At 52.0% G+C, this 18,154-nt stretch overlaps 1 protein-coding gene across 4 annotated transcripts in view; it reads right to left on the bottom strand.

Annotated features, from left to right (window-relative positions):
• The window catches only part of MLLT6 (MLLT6, PHD finger containing), a 68,522-nt gene that overhangs the window by 18,791 nt on the left and 31,577 nt on the right, over positions 1-18,154 (bottom strand). For all 4 annotated transcript variants that reach the window (XM_073326421.2, XM_073326420.2, XM_073326422.2 and 1 more), the window contains exons 8-10: positions 15,836-15,934; positions 2,756-2,930; positions 808-1,389 (exon numbers count right to left, since the gene is read on the bottom strand). In XM_073326421.2, coding sequence (XP_073182522.1) covers positions 808-1,389; positions 2,756-2,930; positions 15,836-15,934 — 856 coding nt within the window. The remainder of the gene's footprint in view (positions 1-807; positions 1,390-2,755; positions 2,931-15,835; positions 15,935-18,154) is intronic.

Genomic DNA, 18,154 nt, shown 5'->3' with positions numbered 1-18,154 from the left:
ATCTAGTGTACACCAGCCCATGGCCCATTAAAAAAAAAAATCACCGCCCTAAGTGTGTTAAACCAGGCCTCAGTGTCTAGCACTCACTCACCCTGGGCATAAGCAGAACCGGCATTTGCTAGTTTAAAAAGTGGCTTTGCTTTAGAAAGGGGGACAACGTAAGATCCGTTTATCAGTCCTCAATCTGGGGCCCAGATCTCAGCGACATCTGGTTTTGATAGTGACCATCCCGCCCCTTCCTGATCCATCCTCTCCTTTGTTTATAAGCTCCAGTTTGGTTAAATCTGATGGCACCCTGTGCAAAGGTGGGTATGACATGCCCATTTGGTTGGATTTACAGGAGGAAAACTTGGCTCAGATCCTCCTGCTCACCTGGAACAGATACCAGGTCACAAGCTTGGATGGAAAGTAGGGAGGGAGGAAAAGCTGAACTGGATTTCTACAGCCTTCTGGAATGGATGCACGACAGCCATGCTCACCTGGGAGAGATTCTGAACCTGGCCTTAGAAAGGAGGGAAAAAAACCTGAACTGGATTTCTATGGACATCTGGAATGGATTCACACCAGAGCCCCTGAGAGGAGAACCTGGAGCTGGACTCTTCTGTTCACCGGGGAGGGATTCTGACAGCAGCCAATGCCCGAATCCTCAAAAGGTATTTAGGGGCCTAACGCTGACTGATTCCAGTGGGGGCCAGGTACTGAAATACCTTTGCGGGCCCTGGGAGGAGGGCCTCATGCTGGCTGTACAGTGGAAAAGTAGGTTGAAGGGAGCCACGTGCCCCGGAACGGGTGCTGAGGGGAACATACCTGAGCCCAGCAGGGGGGACTCCAGGCTGAGGCTGGGCAGGGTCCCAGTGTGGCTGAAAGATCGCGATGAGTTGCCGATGCTGGAGCTGACGAGGGAGCCCCCGGAGAAGGGCGAGGAGGAGGTAGACGTGGACCCAGCCAGCTGGGTGCCCAACACCTCCTTGTTCTTGCCCCCCTTGGGCCTGCCAGGCCCATGCTTGCTTTTCTTGCTGCCTTTGTGCTTCTTCTCCTTCAGCACCTCCCCGTCCTCGATGCTGAGGGAGGGCATGCGCTTGTGGCTGCTGGTGCCGCCGCCTCCCCCCGAGGGGCCACTGACTGGGTTCGAGGCCTTGTAGTCCACAGGGGAGGCAACACGGCCCCGCTGCTGGCTCACTGCCGAGGTGGAGAAGCGCATGACAGAGCCGAAGCCTGAGAATATGACCTTCTGCTCGAAGATGTCCCCCTTCTGCCCTTCGTACAGCGGGGAGCAGTGGGAAGAGGAGGAGGAGGAGGAGACGGGCTTCCGGTACTTCTCTTCCTCCTGCTCGAGCTTGGGGAATGTCACAAAATCCTGGGAGCCCTGCAGGGAGCTGCATGAGGTGCCTAGGGGGAGCAGAGAGGAATGAAAAGTAGGAGCAGCAATTCAGAACTCAAATCCTCCCGCTGCAAAAGCCTGGATGCCTGAGCTAAAGGAGGATCTCCATCAGCAGTATAGGGTATAGGACACACAGTCAGCAGTCCTCTCCAGCAGAGATGTGTGCTAGCAGGCTCATTACAACAGTAAAGATCCCACTACACTCTTCTGTAGGAGTAAGGAGTTTGTCCCCAATTCCTCCTCTGTCATGCAGGGCACTGTCTGTGGGGAGGCGACTGCCCCTCCAGCCTAGTTGGGGATCCCATGGGATGAAAGGCGCTAGAGGAAGGTATGGTTATTACAATGGTTCTGGTGAGGTCAGAGCTGGCCTGGAGCCTCCTGAGCTTAGATCCAGATCCAAGGCTCAGGGGTGTTTGGATGCCAGGTTTTGGTTCAGGCCCACCTCAAAGTTAAGGAGGGGACACCACTGACTCAAGAGGGGAAGGGCAGGTGCTGCAAAAGGCTGCCTCTGTGCAAATTTCCCTTTCCTCCTCCCTTTATTCTGACAGATGGACCGTCCTTTCCTTGTAGTGAAGACAGGCTCATTCAAGAGGGCAACTCCAGGCCACATCTGGACCTGATTATTCCCTCCCCACATGGAATTAATAATAGTAAAACTCCGGTGGGACCTCAAGGGCTTTTCAAATCAGTAATTAATGAAGTTTTCTAACTCCCCCAGAAGGTGGGTCAGTATAATTCTAGATGGGGGAAAAATGAGGCGCAGGGAGAGAGGGGGAGCAACTTGCTCAAGGTCACCTTAGGCAAAGCCAAGACTAGAGCTCAGGTGTCCTGACTCCTTTTCAGCTCCTGGCTAGATCACACTCCCTGAGTTTTCTGGCGGAGGTGGTATTTTAATGAGTGTTGGGGAACCTAAGGATAGGGGTTCTCAGTTTGTATTCAGACAGCACCAGGAATAAATGTTTGTAAATTTAATAACGAGGCCTCGATTCCCCTCCACCCCCACGCCACTGCTCCACCTGGCTGTTCTGATGCTCAAAAGCCGGCCCATGTTCATTTCATTTACCCCAATAAAAGAAACTCCAGGGGGACAAACTGCTCCCCTGAAGCAGTGGAGCTGCATCAGGGATGAGTCTGACTCGCTGTTGCTTTTAACTCTTTATAACCGGATCCACTCTGGTAACTGGAGGGCCAAGAACTCTATGAGTGTAACCGCACTCCACACTTTATGTGCTGGACTTATACAGTTCCCTCCTGCTTTGCCTTGTGAGCAATCTTTGCTCCTTTTGCTAGCATGATGCATGATCTTCTCTCTCTCTCCCCACTCAGTCTCTGTTCTCCTCTCTCCCTGCCAACTTTACCCCCACACACCCTTACCTGCAGGCTGGAAAGTGCTGCTGGAGGGAGCTGAGGTGAAGCTGGTGGAGTTTTTCCCACTTCCCGTCTTTTTCCCCTTGTGGCTGGTGCCATGGCTCGAGGACTTCTTGCCTTTCACCTCTGACCGGCTGACCTCTGAGGTCTCTTTGCTACCTTCATGGTGGCCGATGGAACCCTGGCAAGCATACAGACACAGGGGCCAAGAGTCAGTCCAGATGTGCATGCAGCTGGCTCTCTCTTTACTGGTTTTCCATTTTATGTAATTTATTCCAATAAAGGGCTAGTCCAAGCATAGCTAACCCCACGCAACACCGGGGAGAAGAGCAATAGTCTCACATATCAGTTATTTTGGGGGCACCTGATTTGAGAGTCCTAGGGCCTGATTTTCAGAGGCGCTGGATATTTGCAGCTCCTCCTGACTTCAGCTGGACTTGTGGGGGCACAAACCCCCCTGAAAACCAGGCACTGCCCCCAAACTGGAGGCAGCCAAAGCTAGGGATCATTTGAAAATCTGGGCTTGTATGACTTCCTCCAGGTCGCATCTGTGGGCCAAATTTAGAGGTGATGTGTAAGGTGGCGAGAGTGATTGTTATTAGTCATATAATAATAGTAACATTTTATTATTGCTATTTATTTGTTTTTATCCTTGTCGTGGACCAGCACCCCATTGTACAAACACAGAACAAAAAGACAGTGTGGGAGAAGAGAGAGATGGACCCAGACAGATGGGGAAGCATAAGGGAGCAATGAGACAATACTGGCCAGCATTCTCCCTGCTCTTAGCTGGACTCCCTTAACCTTGATAAGGCTCCCTTAGACTTACAAAACCCACGCTGGCGTGTAAATGGTGCCAGGGCATCTTCCGGAGCCAAAGGGATCTATTCTACAACTCCAAGAGGCTCAGACCATCCTGAGGCCTTTTGCCTCAATCCCAGTTATAGCGGCGTCTCAGAACTAAGCAGCGCTGTCTCGACATGCCCCAGCCAGAGCAGAAATTATGAGAGCAATAAGAACCTCTGGGGCGATAATGAGCTCGTGTTGATTTGCAATTTGTGGGGCTGACCACTCGGAGCCACAGATGGGAGAGATGGAAAGGACCTATTGGGGCATTTTCCCCTTGGAGCCAATGCAGGGCTGTACCCTACTGCATGTTTTCATAGAATCATAGAATATCAGGGTTGGAAGGGACCCCAGAAGGTCATCTAGTCCAACCCCCTGCTCGAAGCAGGACCAATTCCCAGTTAAATCATCCCAGCCAGGGCTTTGTGAAGCCTGACCTTAAAAACCTCTAAGGAAGGAGATTCTACCACCCTCCCTAGGTAACGTATTCCAGTGTTTCACCACCCTCCTAGTGAAAAAGTTTTTCCTAATATCCAATCTAAACCTCCCCCACTGCAACTTGAGACCATTACTCTTCGTTCTGTCATCTGCTACCATTGAGAACAGTCTAGAGCCATCCTCTTTGGAACCCCCTTTCAGGTAGTTGAAAGCAGCTATCAAATCCCCCCTCATTCTTCTCTTCTGCAGACTAAACAATCCCAGCTCCCTCAGCCTCTCCTCATAAGTCATGTGTTCTAGACCCCTAATCATTTTTGTTGCCCTTCGCTGGACTCTCTCCAATTTATCCACATCCTTCTTGTAGTGTGGGGCCCAAAACTGGACACAGTACTCCAGATGAGGCCTCACCAATGTCGAATAGAGGGGAACGATCACGTCCCTCGATCTGCTCGCTATGCCCCTACTTATACATCCCAAAATGCCATTGGCCTTCTTGGCAACAAGGGCACACTGCTGACTCATATCCAGCTTCTCGTCCACTGTCACCCCTAGGTCCTTTTCCACAGAACTGCTGCCTAGCCATTCGGCCCCTAGTCTGTAGCGGTGCATTGGATTCTTCCGTCCTAAGTGCAGGACCCTGCACTTATCCTTATTGAACCTCATCAGATTTCTTTTGGCCCAATCCTCCAATTTGTCTAGGTCCTTCTGTATCCTATCCCTCCCCTCCAGCGTATCTACCACTCCTCCCAGTTTAGTATCATCCGCAAATTTGCTGAGAGTGCAATCTACACCATCCTCCAGATCATTTATGAAGATACTGAACAAAACCGGCCCCAGGACTGACCCCTGGGGCACTCCACTTGACACCGGCTGCCAACTAGAGCCATTGATCACTACCCGTTGAGCCCGACAATCTAGCCAGCTTTCTACCCACCTTATAGTGCATTCATCCAGCCCATACTTCCTTAACTTGCTGACAAGAATACTGTGGGAGACCGTGTCAAAAGCTTTGCTAAAGTCAAGAAACAATACATCCACTGCTTTCCCTTCATCCACAGAACCAGTAATCTCATCATAAAAGGCGATTAGATTAGTCAGGCATGACTTTCCCTTGGTGAATCCTTGCTGGCTGTTCCTGATCACTTTCCTCTCATGCAAGTGCTTCAGGATTGATTCTTTGAGGACCTGCTCCATGATTTTTCCAGGGACTGAGGTGAGGCTGACTGGCCTGTAGTTCCCAGGATCCTCCTTCTTCCCTTTTTTAAAGATTGGCACTACATTAGCCTTTTTCCAGTCATCCGGGACTTCCCCCGTTCGCCACGAGTTTTCAAAGATAATGGCCAATGGCTCTGCAATCACAGCCGCCAATTCCTTCAGCACTCTCGGATGCAACTCGTCCGGCCCCATGGACTTGTGCACGTCCAGCTTTTCTAAATAGTCCCTAACCACCTCTATCTCCACAGAGGGCTGGCCATCTCTTCCCCATTTTGTGATGCCCAGCGCAGCACAAAGCATTTTCTAATGCTTTGTCCAAGCTGCTATTAAAAATTCTCACACATCGGATTGCCCACCACTGTCCTTGACAGACTCTTCCACAGTCTAACAGTCCTTACTATCGGGAAGTTTGATATTAAGAAAAGGGGACGTCCCGTTAGTCCTAGCTCTGCTCCCTTGTACTCTTCTAGATAGCCTCTTCTTCCCTTCAGATGCTGGGAGACCTGTGGTCTTGCTTAGTGGAGCCACATGCATTTAGGCTGGGATATTTCAAAGGGACCTATTGATATCCAACGGGATTTGGTCATCTAACTTCTTTACGCACCTTTGAAAATTCCAGGCTCGGGGCTTTAATGTTCAGAAATGCCGAGCAAGCCCCCAACTTCAGCTGGAGTCCACAGGATCAAAATCAGCCCATCAGCCCTTTCAGTCTTCCCAGTCCCTTAGTCATTTCCCACACTCATCTCTGAGCTGGTAGCCATAGCTTTCTTGCTATCTAGGTGCCCAAAACTGAATGCAATACTCCACATGAAGCCAGGCCTACACAGGGAGGGACCATCACGTCCCTGCTCAGTGATGTGATACCTCTGCATATCAAGCCCCACGCTGCTCATCCACCAAGCATCCATTCATGCAGCTTCCTTCATTCCCCCATTGCATTTTGTTGCTACCATTCTGCGTCAATATCTGTTCTGCCCAGGAGCCCCAGGCTGGCTAACCTAGAAGATCACCTGGAGCCTTCCCATTGTCTACTGTGGAGAATGCTTTTGCAAAGCTAAATTGGCAGGGCAGCTTTCTACGCTGCAGTGACAGATGCTAGAGAAAAACCCCAGAGAAACAGAGAGAGAGAGAGAACCAGAGGTACGCATCCACGTGGAATGAAACAGAGTAGACAGATGCTAGGGAATCTGGGAGCTTGGAAGGATGGGCCAGGAAATGCAGTGGGCTGAACAGAAGGACAGTCAGGTGGGTAGAAAACCGGATCTCTCAGGGCATCTGCAGTGGGATGTGGCACTTTCAACCCTTCACCAGTTCAAAGGCAGCCCAGTAATGTTTGAAAGTCACTAACTGCAAGATGCTACTTCCACGGTCACTTTTCTGGCCACCGCTGCAATGTGATAGTCCCAGCCCAAAATAAAACACCTGTGACGTGACTGCAAGCTACTTGTATTGCCCCAGAGCTTGCTGAGAGGAAGATTTGAGCAAGATCTGGGCTCCGCACTCTCTGACTCCAGAGGACCTCCTCTTGGAAAGGGTAAGAAATAGGTCTGTGATGCAGACACTTGGATGCCCGGATAAAAATCTATCCCTATTTCCCCTGCTTGGTCTAATCACTCCACACAATGCAATGGCTGGCAGCCTAATGCGGGCCAGATGTGCTGGGAATATGAAAGACAGGAGGAAGGGAGCGGTGGAAATTGGGAAAGGGGTGGAGTGGGGGAATCTGTGTTTTCTCATCACTAACTTCTGGACGTTGAAGATTAAGCTCTCTTGATTTATGATCACAGAGGGAGCAGGAAAAACTTTCCAACCTTCCACATCTGTGAGCTGAGGGCAGAAGGAGAGGAGGAGGGAGAGCAGAGCCTGGGAGCAATAGGATGCAGTGAGGCTGTTCAAACACCATAAGGAAAGCACACCTCATGTCTCAAGCAACTCTACCAGGATGCTGACACATGCCCCTTGAGACAGGAGTCGGAATAGGTGCAAAGCCCCCCACAAATCCATCTCTTCTGATCCTCCCACCAGGTGTGCAAGGCTACGAGGAGCAGAGAGAGGGAGACAAACCATATCAAAGAGCCTTCTTTTTAATCTAGCAGGCCAAGAAGGGAGTGCAGGGAGTATCATGGATTAGCAGCGCAGTGGGGTGAAATCGGCGTTGGCAAACAAATCTTGGTCGCAAAAATTAAACAAATAGATACAATTAACAGAGGGGCCGTGCTGGCTCAGGACACTGGCAATGGGCTACAGAGACGTTCACCTGCAGTGCTGAAAGCCTGGCCCCCAAGGAAGTCAATGGCAAAACTCCCACTGACTTCAGAGGGGCCAGAGTTTCCCATCAGGGCGCGGGATGGTTACTGGCAGTACTGGCAGTGTGTATGTGTAACCAACCAGTGGTTGCAGCCCAGATCAGAGCCGTCCATATCACCAAAATAAACCCTCCGACCCCCGCCCCCGACCCTCCCCACACACATAGGAGAAGTCAGGAGACCTGGGCTCTGTTCCTGACCCAGCTGGGTGACCGTGGGAAAATCACTTCCCCACTCTGTGCCTCTGTTTCTCCTCCCCACCTTTTGTCCATTCAGACTGTGAGCTTTTTAGGGCATAGAGTGCGTACGTACAGCACCGAGCGCAACGGGGCCTCGATCTCGGCTGGGGTTACCATAAAACAAATACTAACAAAGACTGAATAGACCATAGGGATTTTAATCCCCTCTCATTCATACAGGTGGTCTGTCCTGCTCAGCACTGAGGCAGTTTGAGGGTGGGAAGACTTCCTCGTTGCTGTCTGCTCTGTACCTGTCCTGTTGCTATACAGAGGCCTTCAGGCTCCAGGGCAGTCAACTTTCCCACAGCACTAAATTCACCAGAAAGGGCGCAAGAGGGGCAAACTCCATAGGATGCATTGTACGTGTGTGTGTGTGTGTTGGGTGGCGGGAGGAGCCTGTTGTGGAGAGACACCCCACAGTGCTGAGAACATGACAGATCCCTCACAAAAACTCAGAGGTATTTACATTTTAAAGGCCTGTTTAAAAAAACCACCAGGGAGACGGGTTTCCCAGCCCAGCCGAGTCCACGAATCTTACGAGGAATCCAATTCCGTGGGTCCATGAGCCAGAGACGGAAGGACCAGACCAGACCCACACACCACATACACTCCCAGAGCCACACGCTACCCCCCTCTCAGCTGTACCTCTTTCCCGGCCTCCGTCCGACACTCTGCAGCGCCCGAGCTGTTCATTCATTAATTTATTTATGGGAAATCAGAAGAGCATCTCTTTGCGCTCTGATTGGTGGGATGAGCTGCTAGAGGGAACCACTGACAAGGAAGCACGGGGAGGGGTGAAAAATACTTGTACAGAACTGCCTGCCTTTGGATTAAACTAATACTGATGGGCGGGGGGTGTGTGGGAACAGTGAACAATCCAGAGACAGCAGCAGCTTCTCCCCACCTAGGCCAGACAAAGGGATGCAGGGAAGCAGCCACCCAAAAGGGCCAGCAAGAACCAGTTGCCTGTTAGAGATGGAGCTTGGCCATGGGTCAAATAACCTTGCAGCGAGAGCCTTCTGCCTAAGGTACGTGAATGCCGCCTCACAGTCTTGAATGGAATTATCCTCACAACGCTCCAGTGAGGTAGGACCGTGCTGTTCTACCCATTTTACAGATGGAGAATGGAGGCACAGAGAGACTGAAGGCCTAGACTTTAAAAAGTATTTGGGCTCTGCAACACCTAACTGATTTAGGAGCCTACGTCGCATTTTCAAAGGGATTTAGGGGGGCAATTTAGGAGCCAGAATTCCATTGACAGTTGATAGGATTTAGGCTCCCAAGTGCCTTTTGAAAATGAGACCTAGGCTCCTAAATGCATTAGGCAGTGCAGTGCTGAGCACAGCAAGGCCCAAATGCCTTTAAAAATCAGGGACTAAGTGACTCAGCCAGGGTCGCACAAGGAGTTGTTGGTACAGCAGGCAAAATCCACCCCCCCATTTTCTAAATCCTAAACGAATCCCCAAATCACTGCCCCATCCCTTCTCTCCTTAAGAGAGCTCTAATGTGGCTGCTTAATAGTAACAGCTGGGGGTGTCCCACAATGCTCTACTCTCAACTTCCAGCGGGACCCGGGCACTTAGCTCATTCAGGCTCCTTTGGAAAACCTCAGGTCATGATACGTTGCATTTCTGGAGCAGCTTCCCTCTGAGACTCTCAAAGGTCCTTGCAGCCATCAATGAAGGACGCCAGCTGAGGACACAGGTCAACTCAGCATTGTTACCTCTGTCCTCAGGATGGGGAAACCGAGCAACCAAGATTCAGGGCCCGCTCTGATCCTGTTGATGCTCATGGCAAAACTCCCACTGGCTATTTCTACCCTGTCTAGGTTCTTGTACTACACTCATCACCGTACTAGCTAAGCGCCTTCTGGGCACGTCGTCGTGTTGCTTAGTGCAGAGGTTTTCACCCTTTTTCTTTCTGGGCCCTCCCCCCCCAACATGCTACAAAAACTCCATGGCCCACCTGGCCCACAATAGCTGGTTTTCTGCATATAAAAGCCAGAGCTGGCATTAGGGGGTAGCAAGCAGGGCACTTGCTCAGGCCCCATGCCACAGGGTCCCCCCTCGAAGCTACATTGCTCAGCTTCGACGTCAGCCCCGGGTGGTGGGGCTCAGGGCCCTGGGCTTTAGCCCCATGAAGTGGGGCTTCGGCTTTCTGCCCTGGACCCCAGCGAGTCTAATGCTGGCCCTGCTTGGCGGACCCCCTGAAATCTGCTCATGGCCTCCCAGCGGGCCATGGACCCCTGGTTGAGAACCACTGGCTTAGTGCACAACCGGAAGACGCTCAGATACTGCGGTGCAGCACGGTACAAGAATAGACTTCAGGATCAGGCTCAAAGTGATGCGTATCGGGACCCCAAATTTCTCCCGATGGGCTGGGCATCATGTTTGCTGGGGTCTCTCCCCCCATCCCATTTCATTTTATTTACACAGACATTGCAAATGTTTCGGGGGGGGGGCCCAGAGCTCAGTCTCCTGGTACAATTGTCCCCCCTTTGTCACCATCTCGTCAGCCCTGCTCTAGGTTTCAGAGAAGAACCCACATCTCCTGACTTCAAGCCATGTGCTTTTACCACCGGCCCATGCTTCAGACCGAGGAAGGGTGAGAGGGTCCTTACTGCAGGCTTCCAAGTGCTTAATTATGGCTTGCTCTGATTTCCAGGAGGTAGAGGGGGGACCATGAGCCTCTCTCCCTACCCCACTGCCCCTCACGCAGTCGCAGGGATCGCAAATCAAGATGAAACAGGCCTGGGGCAAAATTTCCCAGAGCTCTTCCAGGATGGGGCTCTGGCTCGTGACAGACTCAGGCCTGCTGGTGTACAGCAAGGCTCAGACCACACTGGGAAACCAGAAAGCTGTCCCACCTCCTGGCTGGAAATGTCCAATCAGATGCTTCCCCCTCCCCATCTCCCCTTCCCAGCACCTGACCTAGAAGGGTGGGTGAGGGGAGGCCTTGGCATGGATGGCTTGCTTGGATTACAGAATCCAGAGCAAGCCGGCCTTGCCTGCCAGATGTTGCAGACCAAAGCATGTGCGAGTGCGTGTCAACAAGTGATCAGGATGTCTGCAGCTGGTGGGAGAAAGCAGCTGGGGCAGCCAGGAATGGCGGCAGATTTACTGCAAGTGCAGTAGGCAGGGCCAGGATGGCTCCCCAGGGGCTTTTGCAGGCGGAGAGGAGAGACACAGCCACCGTTGTGTACTGTGCTTGGACACCTGGGACCGAAATGGCCAGGCATCTGCTGCACGACGAGTTTCTGGTCACACAGACCTCCCAACCTGCTCCCGAACATGCCGACCCCATGCCTGGATCCTCCCCACCGCGATGTCCCCTCCCCTAGCAACCCAGCTTCTCTCAGCACCCTGTACGCCGTCCCAGGAACACATCTGGGATCAGCTATCTATGGGACTGACATGGCCCTCCTTAGTGAGCCCCTCACGCTCTTTATCCTAGTTATCCTCACTGGGAGGTAGGCCAGTGCTGTTCCCCCTGTTCTGACACATGGGAAGCAAAGGTACAGAGCAACTAAGGGTATGTCTACATTGCAGTTAACCCCCTGCAGCTGGCCTGGGTCAGTTGAGTCGGGCTGTGGGGGCTGTTTAATTGCAGTGCAGACAAATGCTCAAGGTCAGGATTTCAAAGGTATTTAGGGCCCAGATCCTTAAAAGGTATTTAGGCTCCTAACTTCCACTGCAACCAATTAGAATCAGGAGCCTGATACCTTTGAGGATCCGGGTCGAAGTGCAGGTAGACACTGGATTTTCAGGCTGCCTCTAGGAGTCAGGAGCCCAACTCGGATCAATTTTAATGGGGATCTAGTTCTAGGTGACTTGCCCAAGGTCACACAATGCATTCCTGGGCAGAGCCAGGAACTGAACATGCGTCTCTGAGTCCCAAACTTAGATGCTACATGGTGGCTTCTCTATCCACTCCCCAGGGCTGCCCCCCTGCACCTCCACCCCCTGCTGCAAGAGGCATCGGGTGGTAATGGGCTGACTCTCCAGGGGAAGACGTGGCAGCAAAGGAGAGGGTCAAACCTAGTTTTGGTCTCCTCGCTCACTCCCACCATCCGCTCCTCCTGCTCCCAGTGCAGGCTGGTGCGAGCCGGTGGCTAAAGCTTCTGGGAAAGGGTCTGGGACAGACAGACGAAGGCTTTATGAGTTAGAAAGTGTTTGCTCCTCATGCTCCTTATCTCTGGCACCTAAATATCGGCCTGAGTTAACAATTCCCGGCCCCCTTCTGCTCCCCTCCCCCCCAACTCGTGCACTCATTAAAAATGCTGACAAGCTTTGACCCTGCCTGCCTGCATATGGGGACAGAAGCACAAATCCCATTGGAGATGCGGCTGCCGTGGCAACCATGCTGCCAACTCCCTCTCCTGGCCAAACTGAAAGAGATTAGCTGGCAGCCTCTACTCTGGGTCGGATGCCAAAGGCTGCCTGTGCCCCTTCCATGCACAGGGTGCCGGGAGAGAGGGAGGATGTTGCTGCCCCTGGAAGGGTTCAGATGCCTGGACGCAGACATCCGGCCTTCTTAAATTCAGGCCTGCCCAGGGCTAGAAGGGCAGCTCCTCCCCACATTGTTCTCCATTAGTCTAGTGACTTTCCCTGGATCACACAGAAGGGCCTGGTTCTTTCAGACCTTGCAGGCTTTTCACGGGTCCCTAAGAAACCCTCTGATTGGAACAGAAGGTTCCACAGTCCCGGCAAACTCTTGGCTTCACTGATGAGACTGCCATGGAGAGGCCCATGTGCAGCGGCAGTGAAGAAACCCACCCAGCTCGCAACTTGGTCTGGATTCAAACTGGCAGCCAAGAGGCAAAGGGCTCTCCGTTGCCAACGCCCTGAGATGTCCAGCTCGGTTACAGCTGAGCCAGCCACGCTGCTTCCTGCTTTATACCAGAGCCCGGCTCTCCCCTGTTAGCCCTCCTCACCGCTGCTGGACAGGGTGCGGGCTCCAGCGCCTGGCAGCATGCCCCCAGAGCCACTGGAATCCTTGGAATGTGGTGGGCGACCCCCAGCTGCAGGGATAAAAGCCTAAATCCAGGAGGACGGCTAGGTCAGAGGCTGCAGTAGAGGCTGCTCTGGCCCCATCAGGGAGACTCTTACAAGACCTGGTTTGTCTGCCAGGTGGCAGGCATGTGTTAGGGCTGCAGGGAGGGAGGAAGAAGTGAGCTCCACTGTCCTGGGTAGACTTGGCTGGAGTTTGAAGATCACTGCCTCTTTCTCTGGTTCTACGCCATGGTCATGAAGCATCTCAAGGGAGGCAATACCACCGTTGATATCAAAGTAGCGCTTAGAAGCCCAACTGAGATCAGGGCCCCATTGTGCTAGACACTGGACAGACACATCATCAGGGAAAGTCCCTGCCCTAAAGGATTTACAACCTAAACAGGCAAGAGTGAGGGCAGTAGGAAGGTAAACTGAGGCACAGAGAGGGGGAAAACGACTTGCCCAAGGTTCACCCAGCCGGTCACTGTCAGCATCAGGAATAGAACCCCACTCTCCTGATGCTTCGTCCCATGCTCTAACCACTAGCCTGCCCTGCCTCTCTCACTGTAAATCTAAATGTGATGACAAAGCTCTACCAACTACTAGTATCGTCCACAAATACTTTTTAGTTTGCCACCCACCCCCACAGAGCTGAGCACTTAACTTTGTCCCAGACAAAATTCTACCAATCTCCACCCATCAAAGGTGCATGTTGGGATCTCGGCCCCTGTCTCCCAGAGATCCCTTGGTGAGTCATTTCTATTATCCCACAACACATTGCAAAAATTTCTCAAAAGGCACAGCGCAGGATGGCAGCCCAAGGGACACTGGGATTCCTACCCATGGTGCACGGCACTTTGCATCAGTATGTGCCGTGCTGATGCAAGCAGCCAAATCTGCACGCACGCCAGCGAAATACTAACTTTGGTGGTTGTACAGTGTCGTAACTTGCACCGCTCAAAGTTTGTAGTGTAGACATGGCCTAAAGCCCTGACTCTACTGGTGTTATTTTTGCATTACACCAGCGCACACTCCATGTAGATGCACAACCCTGGTGCAAGATGGAGCTTGCCCCAGTGTCATGTGTCTACGCCGGGGGTTTCCAGCTGTGTAATTGCACTAGTGTCGTCATACCGGTGCCAATATCTATCCCGTACCCCTCTGCAGTTTCAAACAGATTTTCCACTTCCAGTCCTGAACTGTTGTGCAATGCTGCAGTGTGCTGTTAAACAGTTGCTGCGTTCCACCCCAGAAGTGGGTGCGTTTCAGTAGCAGAAAGCTTGCGCAACGCTTTAGGATCTGTGCACAGAAGGCACTATGGGAATGCCACCCGTCATGAAGATTAATAATAACACCCTGTAGAAAGACTATGGCCATGTCACTCCGCAACGGCCAGCGTAATCAGGATCACCTGAATTTCAGCTTACAAAGTGCTGAAAGGTCCCTGTGTAAACCGAGTTAGGCCCTTCCCCCCATTCGTACAAAGGTCTGGCAGGGCCTGGGAGGAGACAGTGGGTAATTGTCTAAGAGGCACTCTAGCTAGTTGGGAGCCAGGTTTTGAATTTCGACATGAGCTTGGAAATAATCTTCTTAGCACATCAGTCCCCGGCAGCTCTGCTAACTGGGGGAATCTGCCACTCAGGAGAGCAAGTCTCACGGCACTAACTCTGGGCTGGGAAGAGTGCAAATAAGTGGAGTGCGGGATTCCATGCCCAGCTCAGCTGGTGCCCCTCGATCGTGGCCAGCAGCGCCCACCAGCTATTCCAGTCCTGGCCCCTCTACTCTGCTGCTGCACCTCTGTTCTGACCTGTTTCCCCCGTGCTGTTCCAGCCCTGGGCCTCATGCACAACTTGGATAATTCCCTTCAATCCTGACCTGAAAAACGCCCCCTGCTATTCCAGTTCTGGGCCTCTCACACAGCTCTGATCTCTCATCTCTGTCCTGCCCTGCTGCTATCCCGGCCCTGGGCCTCCCCACAGAGTGTTACTTGTGTGTAGGTGCCATTACCGCAGGGTATACCTTACAGCCATGCAACCCCCTTTAAATAGTCTTCCTGAGGCGGGCTGGCGGGCTGTGTTTTCTATGGGTTCTAGCCAGAGCCTGGCTCTGCTCCCACCAGTGGCCTTGCCTCCAGTTACTTTGGCATTAGTGAGAGGAGAATCAGGCCCTGGGAGTCAGGATGTCTGGGTTCTAGTTCTTGGTCTTCCACGTGTGACCCTGGGGCAAAACATGTCACTGCTCTGGCCCTGACTCTGCTCTGACCAAGCTCCACCACTTCTTTGCCACTTATTCAGAGGCTTGGCCCCTGGCACGAGTTAGAGCAGCCTCGGGGCTGTTCTAATTTACACTCAGCTGCAACAGCCCCCTATGGGGTGCTGCATGCCCCTGGCATGCCCCCAACACTGGGGCTGGTGTAGAGCCAGTGTAGACAGTTCTGCACCATCCAGGGAAGCCCCTATAGGAGAGGGACTCCACAACAGGGAGCTCTGATGTCTTTCATGAAGGGGTTTTAGGGCAGTAGGGACTCAGCCCCTCTGTGCCCCAGTTTCCCCAGAAATTAAGGAAATACAGTAACTCCCTGTCTGCCCTGCTGGCATGCTTTGAGGTTCGGATGGAAGGGCTTGGAGAAGGGCAACGTGCCAGGACCTTGGTCTCAAGTTGTCCCTTCTTACCCTGAAAGGAGGTACCTGGGCTGCCCATCTGCCGGAGCTGGTTACAGCACGGCTGCAGAGCGGGCAATACATGGATGTTTCATCTCTTGTACCGGAGCTTTAAACCTGAACATCTGCTGCCGAGCAAGCTAGGACCTGCCGCTCAGCCACTGGGGAGTTCAGCCCGTTGATCGGGTCCTCAATGCCGACAGAAAGCGAGAGACAGCCACAGTGTGAAATTCCCCAGGTGGTGGTCGTGGGGGAGCGAATAAGGGCAGAAGAAGGAAGAATGTGAGAAACCAGGAATCAAAATAAAGGGATAAAGCCTCTCTTGCCCATCGCTTCCCAAGGAAGATGGCAGAGATAGCCCCTGCCCACTGGCACCTCACGAATCTGGTACCTTCTCAGCAGGGACGGGCACGGAGGATGGGGCGAGGCTGGTGGGAGACTCCGGATGTTTTTTGTGCTTCTGTTTAGGTCTTTCCTTGTCCTTCCGACTCTGCAAAGGAAATGAGAAAGTGCTGAAAGGATGAGTTTTCTGCTGGGGTGGGAACAGATTGCAAAGGGAAAAAAGAAGAGGCGGTTTGTGCTGGGGTGGATTTACAGCCATCCTTTATCTTCCTCTCTCGTACTCCTCTCATCCACACCAGCCCTGCCTCCTCACACCCGCTTCTGGGAGTGTCCCAGTCCCACTCTCTCTCCCCCAGCTGCAGCCCACATCTGGCAGACAGAATATCCACAGGATCCCCTAATCAGTTTCTGGTAAGATGATATAGGGAAGGGTTTAACACGCCCTGGCTGATTTCAAGAAACTTAAGCCCTCCTCCTCTTCTCCCACTGGGGCTCTGTGCCCCATTGTTTCAGCCCTCAAACTGTTCTCTGTACAGAGACACACATGGTTAATGGGATCAGCAGGCCGAGGGGGTGACTCGGCAAAGCTCAGGATCCAAAGAGATGACAAAGGGGGTGGGGTATGATAGAGGTCTATAAAATCATGACTGCGGTGGAGAAAGCGAATAAGGAATTGTTATTTACCCATTCACATAACACATGAATCAGGGGTCACCCAGTGAAATTAAGAGGCAGCAGGTTTAAAACAAACAACAGAAAGTACTTCTTCATGCAGCGTACAGACAGCCTGTGGAACTCATTGCCAGGGGATGTTGTGAAGGCCAAAAGTATAACTGGGTTCAGAAAAGAATTAGATCAGTTCATGGAGGATAGGTCCATCACTGGCTATTAGCTGAGGTGGGCAGGGACACAACCCCAGGCTCCGGGCATCCCTAAGCCTGACAGCCAGATGCTGTGACTGGACAACAGGGGATGGATCGCTTGATAACGGCCGGGTTTTGTTCATTCCCTTTGAAGCATCTGGCATTGGCCAGAAGACAGAACTCTGGGCTAGATGGACCTTTGGTCTGACCCAGTATGGCCATTCCTATGTACAAATATTCCCCCCCAGTCTGCATGGGAGGCAGTAAGGGGTTGGTTTGGGCCCCTCTACCAATGAAAGCTGGATTATTTAGGGCAAAATCCATCCTGGTTTCCATCCACTAAAGTCCCTGTGAAATCAGTGGGATTGTACAGGCTGCAAACCAAGCAGGATTATGGCCCGAGAGGTGCTGAGCCCTTGTGGCTACCACAGACTTCCATAGGAATAAGCTCTTCTTAGGCACTGATCCTGGCAGGGCCAGGGTGCCCTCAGCCTCTGCATCTATGGATTGCGGGTGCTCAGCACTCTGTAGGAGGCACCAGCACCATGAGGAGTAATCACGCTTGTTCTGGAGCAGGTTTGCCATTGGTTTCAATGGCAGCCAGACAGGGTCCTTGGCTTGGTAAAGGAAGAGAGAGGCAAGATAAAATAACAAGTGCTATACAGAGAAGACCAACTGAGCGTCCCTGTTGAGCCTGTACAAGGGGACACAACCTCTTTATTAGCATTATTATTTATGAGGGTAATGCTTAGTGACCCCAACTGAGATCAAAGCCCTACTGTGTAAGGTGCTGTACATACACATAGTAAGAAACAGTCTCTTCCCCAGAGAGCTTATAGCCAAGGCAGACAAAGGGTGGGAGGAAAACTGAGGCAGAGAGAGGGGTAGTGACTAGCTCAAGGTTCCCCAGCAGCTCAGTGGCAAAACCAGGACTAGGACCCAGGTCTCCTAACCCCACTTCAGTGCCTCATACACTAAACACGCTGCCTCTCTCTATCAACCGGAGATGGTACCATTGACTTCACAGCGGTTTTGCCATTAACTGGCCTTCTGTAGGTCAGCTTGAGAGCATTTGATTTTTTTACTCTGCATTTCGACACACAGTGATGATGGTTAGTTCTCATGCTTTTTTCGTCAACCTGATTTGTTTGCACTAGCAGGGGGTTTAAAAAAACAACACACCCTCAAATCCTGATTTTAAAAGATTCAAAACTGAATGGGCCTGATTCTCCACTCAGACAGCCATGCAAACCTGAGCAAGGCTATAAAACACCTTTCAAAAGGTAAGCAGGAGAGTGGGGTGGGGGGAGAGAAAACCTTTCAAAGTGATAAACACCCATTTTTTCATGGTCTGTGTGTATAAAAACATCCTCACTGCATTTTCCACTTTTATGCATCCGATGAAGGGAGCTGTAGCTCACGAAAGCTTATGCTCAAATAAATTGGTTAGTCTCTAAGGTGCCACAAGTCCTCCTTTTCTTTTTGCGAATACAGACTAACACGGC

This window comes from Lepidochelys kempii, chromosome 27 (genome assembly GCF_965140285.1).
Source record: "Lepidochelys kempii isolate rLepKem1 chromosome 27, rLepKem1.hap1, whole genome shotgun sequence".
NCBI classification, from domain to species: domain Eukaryota; kingdom Metazoa; phylum Chordata; order Testudines; family Cheloniidae; genus Lepidochelys; species Lepidochelys kempii.
The sequence above is the reverse complement of the archived record's forward strand: the minus strand, read 5'-3'. Positions and strand labels throughout refer to the sequence as shown.